Source organism: Saccostrea echinata, unplaced genomic scaffold (genome assembly GCF_033153115.1).
Source record: "Saccostrea echinata isolate AGI-Se365-2 ecotype Australia unplaced genomic scaffold, CSIRO_AGI_Sech_v1 ptg000010l, whole genome shotgun sequence".
Lineage (NCBI taxonomy): Eukaryota > Metazoa > Mollusca > Bivalvia > Ostreida > Ostreidae > Saccostrea > Saccostrea echinata.
The window spans coordinates 10720354-10727777 of record NW_026889759.1 but is presented as its reverse complement, the minus strand read 5'-3'; the positions used below and the strand labels follow the sequence as shown (position 1 = coordinate 10727777).

General features: G+C 32.9%; 1 protein-coding gene across 1 annotated transcript; it reads left to right on the top strand.

Annotated features, from left to right (window-relative positions):
• The first annotated feature begins 33 nt into the window (after positions 1-33).
• LOC133184727 (sister chromatid cohesion protein DCC1-like) lies at positions 34-5082 on the top strand. The gene is made up of 11 exons (XM_061319800.1): positions 34-115; positions 325-489; positions 653-818; positions 1101-1235; positions 1470-1560; positions 1676-1814; positions 1951-2042; positions 2186-2262; positions 2430-2507; positions 4615-4763; positions 4903-5082. Exons 1-11 carry the CDS (start codon positions 93-95, stop codon positions 5009-5011), a joined length of 1224 nt encoding a protein of 407 aa, XP_061175784.1. The 5' UTR covers positions 34-92; the 3' UTR covers positions 5012-5082.
• Positions 5083-7424: the final 2342 nt, after the last annotated feature.

The window sequence follows — 7424 nt, the reverse complement described above, 5'->3', positions numbered from 1 at the left end:
AACAGCTTTACATGCACTTTCAATTTGTTTGGCGGAAAAAAAAATTATCGAATTTGTTTGGCGGAAAAAAAAATTATCGAGCTCTAGATAGAATGGATAGCGATCACGATGACAGGTTTGTATTTAGTCATTTTATCCAGTAAATGCAATTTTTTAACATTCTTTCTACTAAGAAAAAAAATATGATTTATGATTACAAATACGTTATTTTTAAACGGTTCTAAATTGTTTAAAGCAGATTCATTGAAAGCATCTGGTATATATAGTAATATACGTGTTAGTTTTAACTTACATTTGAAATAAATAGAATTTTGGATTTCACAGGACCCTAGAAGATATTAACACCGTTTTGGAATATGCAAAATTAGAATCTTGTGATGTTAAGCCAACAGTACAGTGTATTTATTTTTCTGAACACCTTGACAATCAGTCGTTCAAGCTTTTGGAGGTGAATGATACAGTGCTGGAAACCTTAACAAATGGAGATAGGTATACTTCTAGTAGTAACTGGGGAGTTTCTTAGCCTGCAACATTACATTATATTGATTATAAACTGCAATTCATTAGTCTCCATACATGTACAAATTATTTTTTGTGATCAAAGCATATATATAGTTCTTTCAACACTTTATGCTTCTTCTTTTAATACCAGGGTAGTAATTCGAGGGAACTCAGAGGACATGGCAGTGCTTTGCACTAAAACTGCCACTTTTGAAATGAAGGAGGCAGAGATTTCAAATTCTATGTTGATTGTTCCACAACTAGATATTGGTCAGGATTTGGATGATTCAGGTCCCCAGATCATCAAGGTTTCAAAGGTACATACAAGTCAAACCTCATTATCTTGAACTCCATGGGACTGAGAAAAAACTACGAGATATCCAAGGATTCGAGATACATGTATCAAGGGTTAAATACTAAAGGAATGTGTGGTTGGGACTTCCAAATCACTTCGACATATCCATGGTATTCAAGATATTGGTGTTTGAGATGCTGAAGTTCAACTGTATAACTAAATTAACTTCTACATCTTTGATGTATTATCATTATCTTCAACTTTTAATTAGACAAGAAGTAATATAAATGCTTTTTTCACCCAGGTGACATCTGTGATGAATAACTACTATGAGCTAAGACCATGCAAGCCAAAGGTATCAAAACTAAAGAAACTACTGGAGGAGAACATGTATAGTGGTAGAGAGTGTGAACAAGATGAGGAACATCAGGGTCATAAGGTCAGTGAACTCATAAGCTCCAATTAGGAAGATATTCAATGTACATGTGGAAGTTTTACAAACAAATTGATTGTAGATTCTTAAGTTCATTTATGAGGTGCCTTGAGATCTTGTAATAAAAACCAAAAGAATCAAATGGAAGGGTATTTTTTCTTATTATAAAAAAAAGAACTTTTAAATTACACATGTACCTGTATTTGTTTGTTTACCGGTACTTTGATATGTTTATTGCAGTATTCATTTGAGGATTTGCTGAACATTGTTCAAGGAAGTGAAACAGAAATTAAAGAATCTTTGAAGAAACTTCAGGCTTGTCAAATAGAAGGTCCCTAAATATTTACATTAAGGAAGGCATGATCATAATAGTCTTAAACTTGACCTCAAAATGTTACATATAGTTCTTTTAGTTATTGTATATAACATTACATTTTTTATAACAGGTATGTGGAGGGTGTTAGATTTTGATTTTTTGACACAAGTATTAAACCACATCATACAGCTGTGTGAGGAAAATGACTGGTTATCCACAGGGATACCACTGGATGAGTGCTGTGAAACTCTGCAAGAACTCTTCCCAAGGTAGACACAAAGTTATATCCCTCAAAGACAAAGTCAATTGTACCTGAAAAATTTGCACAAAATTTGAAATATGATGACAAATAAGCTGTGATTTATATTGGATTTGAAAAACAAAGCTTTAATTTATTTTTGATAGGGAAGTGATTACTCATGTTATAGAGTGTTATGCTGATGAAATGAAATCAGGGCAAGGGGACCAGGATCCAGAGGACCAGCCAATGGAAATAGGTCAGCATTATTTTTCACAATAGGTAGAGCTGAAGCTAGTTTGTAAAAGCTGTTTCAGTTGCCCATTCTAAATATTGATTTGATTCAATAAGAATTTTAAAAAAAATATTTTTTTATAAGCAATTTTTTTCTTACTTTTTCAGATGCCAAGTTTTACGCTTTAAATGAAGACAAAATCTGTCAATTCTTTGCAGAACTTATTTTAAGAAATTCAGGAAAGGCAAGTGTTTTTACAGCTGAAATATGGATATGATTTCTTGTATGCAAATACTGCAGTTGAAATGAATTAATTGTTTGTTAAAGCTACATGTATGAGTAAAAAAATTAACGTTAAAAAACCCAATGATGTTGCATTGGCATTTATTTTAAAGGATATTTTGTTTGTAGTTCAATTTAAAAGAGTTTCTGAGAGTATGGGAACAGACTGTTCCACAAGGCATGAAGACAAGTTTATCTCAGCTGGAGGTGAGAAACAAAACTGCCCTCTATAAAACAACATTTAATTTTTTTTACAGTCTTTCATTCACAAAATGCCAACATAACTATGTAATGTACATGGTGTAATATGTGAGACCTTCATATGCTAACTCTTTATACATATGCTAACTCTTTATATTGTTTACAATTAATTTATTCTGGATGGGAATTTACTATAATCATAGTACATGATTCTAAAGTGATTTATTAAGCTTAAACAGCATTTATTATGTCTTATTTTAACTCGGTTTTGTTTTACAATACCTGCAGTATTACCGTTCGTGTTTTGACAACTTCCCCCATTCTCGATCATTTGTTTACAAATTTTAATCTCTAAATTTCTTCGTAAATACGGTAAAACAATCGTTTTAATTAAACTGAACCTGTTTATAATTACCAGTTGTTGATGTATGTTCAGTACCAGCGTATTCCTTTACCTTCATCTATGTGAAATCGTCATTTTACCACTTGCGAACTTCTTGTGTACTTTACCATGCGTTTCTCTTGTCTGACTGACCGTTTCACAACTTATCTTGTCACTTGTGATTCTGCTGCCTGATTTTTCATTATTCAACCATGTTGTACATTATTTTTATCTTGAATTATTGTAATATGATGCTGACCACTATTTTTGTCTATTTTTTACCTTATGATGGTGAACTATTGTCTTATTTTATCGATCTCATCGGCGCACTATATTGTGAAGTCATACTTCCGTATTTACATATATCGCTGCGCGCACTACTTTAGAAGGCGCCTAGATTCGAATCTTGATTTTTACAGTAAAACTATGTAGTCCTGGATATTTTTATTTATTAAACTAATTACATTATTTAGTGTCCATATAATTAAAGTAATCCGGACAAGGTCTTGTATTGTTCATTAAATGATTATTAAGGGTTGTAATTTAGCTTGTCCGGATATCGGGAATTGTTCGGAATTTCCATAGATCCGTACAGCGTTTGGATTGGTTATAAATTTTCCGGACAAAAAGGACAAACGCTGATTGGTCATAGAAGGTTATATATAGGACCCAGCTTCAGCATCTCGACACACTCACTCTTGACTCTTCATCCCTTCGGGTTGTTTGGTTAGAACTAGAGAAAGTCCAAGGTATTCAAGATGATTAATCTTGTAGTGGATGATGCTAATTTTTATAAGGACTTGCGCGTCCGGACAGGACAGTTTTAAGAGTATAGAGATTATTCCAGTCATGTAGACCAGTAGTTTATTGTTTACAGTTCGAGTTATTAATTAGGACTTATGACCGGAACATTTCTATGAGTCAGTCGTTTCCAAGTTCAGAAGTTTATTTGATAGTTTATGTCACGTTTATACATTTTAATAGTTGTCCGGATTGTTTGTTCGGATATCCAGAGTAGTTCTCACAGTTAAGTTCACTTAGGTTATTCTTGTCCGGAATGGCTTGTCCGGATTTGGTAGTATTTGTTCGGATTAGCTTGAGCTGAAAATAAATTCATTTTGAGGGTATACACATATTCTGAATAGTTTACGCATATTTTCTTCATAAGTTAAGTGGCATTAGAGTTTAATATTAGGCATGTCTAATAGTTTAGTACAGAGATAGTTTATTTGGATTTCCCAAATAGTTAGGGACTGTCCGGATCGTCGCTTGTTGAATTATTAAATTTACAATTAATTTTACGCAATTAATTACGCAAAGTTGTTCTACTTTGAGTTCGAGAACAAGGAGTTGTTTGCAGATACTAGTTACTACAATAAATTAACTGTGTAATATAGTCGCAAGACAAGTTCACACCCCCCCCCCCTTTTTTATTTCGGGTCATCTATTGTCTGAATGGTCAGCATCTCATTCGTTGTTATTGTTCTTGATTGTTGCCATCCTAAATAAAAACTTGTTATGCCTGAACAAAGGAGTTTTTATTTTGTGACAAGGGTCCGCTCGACTTGTTACAATATATTTCCATCTTTTAAAATAAGAGGTATAGTTTGAATTCCTGTTTGAAGAACTTTTATGGAAGATTCAAAACCCAAACAGATACCAGGTACCTTTGCTTTTCATTACTTGTGCAAGTATGGTAATTGATTGGCCTGTGTATATGCTGTGTTGTAGGGAAGGGCCCTCATAGACAGGGACTGTATGCCAGAGGTTATTTGGTATTTCCCAGTGGATGATCTACCAGAGGATATTGGAGAGAGGTTCAACATGTTGTTCAAAACACGAGAGAAGTGGATCTTATCGGAGATCACACCTTATATCAGGTATAAACTGAGAGGAAGTGGTAAGTCCAGTAATGGAAGTAAAGTAATATATCCATCCCAAATCAAAATACTTTAGTTTTACTTGGTCAGTCCAGTGTTGGAGTTTGAGTTTTCACTTCTTCTTTTTTTGAATTTTCAGGGACTTAACTACAATTAAAGTTGATGTTGGTGGACTACTTACAAAATATGCAAGAGCTTCCATGTTAAATGGCATAAAAGTTTTCAGTTCACGGAAACCTGTCACTTGAATCATAAACAATGCTTAAAAAGATATGTTTCGTTATTGTACAATTCATGAAATAAACAAAATATTTTCCAATGAGTTTATCATTTTATGAAGTTAAATTCTGCAGATGGATGAAGCTTAAACTTGATGAAAAAAGAGGCCCATAGGCCTTTGTAGCCACTGAGTAGCACGAATTTATCAACATCTGGTCATCTTAGCCCCACCTAGAATTCTGGCTCCATGTGAAATGAATTTTTAGCTCACCTGAGCTGAAGGCTCAAGTGAGCTTTTCTGACCAAAGGGTGCCCAATATCTGTCTGTCTTCTGTAAACTTTTCCCATTTTTACCTAAGAACTATACTGGGTTAATTTCAACCAAACTTGCCACAAAGAATCCTTGGGTGAAAGGGATATGAAGAGTGAAGCCCTCTGTCAAGGGGGATAATTAGAAATAAGTGAAAATTTAATGACATCATCAAAATTCTTCTCAAGAACCAATGGGCCAGAAAAGAAAAACTTATTTGAAAGCTTCATTGCATGTATAGATTCAAATTTGTTCAAATCATGACCCCCTAAGGTAGGTTGGGGCTACAGTTATATATGCAATAAAAGTTTTACATGGGGAAGTATTGGAAAAATCTGCTGCAGAACAGCAAAGCAATGATTTTTATTCATATTTCTATGGAAGCATCCGTATGTAATGTAGATTTATTTTTTTTTTTCAAATTATTACACCATTGGGGAGAGTGGAGCCACAAAAAATAATAAATAAAATAGAATTGTTAAACTTTTCAAACATTTACAAAAACTGTCAATAATTCCATACAAAATTTGTCAACATCCATTCTTTGGACACAGAAATTGGGTAGATAAGAGTTCAAATCAAGATGCTTGTTGTACTTGTTTTCTCACAAAATCACAAAAACGCATTTTTTTAACAATTACCCAAATTCTTATTTAAAATGCAATTTTTTTAATAAAATTTGCTGATGCCAAATTGTGTTTAAGCTGAAAAAAGATTGTTGTATTTTACTCATTAATGCATACATTTTTGGTATGAGAGAAACGGAAATGAAATGAAAAGAGAAAGAGTATTACGTACCTCCATACCCGGAACAAATATTGGTGAATTTGATTAAACTTACTGAGAAGAATATACAGTGGCGTCTTGATAATCTGGACGCCAAAAATCCGGACGCTTCATCTTCCGGACGAAATTTGTGAGGAACAATTTATAGGTAAATACACCAAGAATGTTTATTGTAATTAGTCTGGTATATCTCTTTGTATCATATCCGTCACACGTGTTTCCTCGACCCCCAACTAGCCCCCCCCCCCCCTTCAAGAATCCTGGATCTGCCTTTGACAAGTTTGATATGTGGACATAAAAAATAAAGACTATTGTTGACTTCACAAACTTGGAATTAAATCAAGAAAAAAGACGTTTAATTTATTCCTGAGTGTGTACATGAAACAGTAAAACATCAAAATATGGTAAGTACTGAAATACCTGTACTCCATTCTAGGCATGTGCAACAAAGAAAATGTGATCAGATTAAAAGAAACCGTTTGAGTTATAGCTAGCGTTCCATTCAGAACTCGGGGTTAGAATCACTGAAAGAACAAAGATACTTTTTTTGATGTCCACGTACGCAACCGTGAATTTACAATGTATATACAACTAACAGAAGCACAAGACGCAAAAAGTTAAGATGGATGCAAAGCATCAATTTGGTCGCAAAAAATTGAGCTTTTTTTTTCACGAAAAAGTACAAAATATATATATATATCAAAGTAGAAAAAAAGTGTAAATATTTCAAAAGTGTATACGGTGCTAAAAATATTTCAGAAATTACAACATAAACAGAAATGACTCGTACAACTTTAATTTTCTTGAGCAATTGTTTATGATCAAAATTTATTTATCTATCGATATGTTTGTTTGTTGTTTAAGGAGGAGAAGGACCTTGAGCTAAAAAAATACTTGTCATTCATTTTTTTTTTTCATATTTTGTATATTTCTAATTAAGTATGTCCCACATATCTTACATATCTTAAAACAGTTAAATCATTAGGTTTCTTACCTTATTTTGGAGATATTGATTGACAAATACTATGCCCTACAGTATCTAAGTGGAGTTTTAATTCTCCATGTTTCCGGGCGCATTACTCTGTCCATAATGGGATTTTTTAAGCATACATAAAAAATATCAAAGTGGACATGTATCTTTTAAAATATTTCAGAGCATAACTAGGATTTAAAATTCGAAAAAGCAAGTTTTGTCTATCACACTGCATCTGGGTAGGGAAAATAACGCACTTTTTAAGACAACTTAAACAATAAAAAACGTAATTTACAAAAAATTCTATCATTCAATATTTTTTAATTTACGTTGAAATGCAAATCCTTCAAATTATTGATTAACTGTAAAAGTT

Bases quoted from the DNA above. Each gene is read 5' to 3' on its own strand.
- LOC133184727 (XM_061319800.1), top strand. From the start codon at position 93: ATGGATAGCGATCACGATGACAG. The intron at 116-324 runs GTTTGTATTTAG...TGGATTTCACAG, and splicing joins GATAGCGATCACGATGACAG to GACCCTAGAAGATATTAACA. The intron at 4,764-4,902 runs GTATAAACTGAG...TTGAATTTTCAG, and splicing joins GAGATCACACCTTATATCAG to GGACTTAACTACAATTAAAG.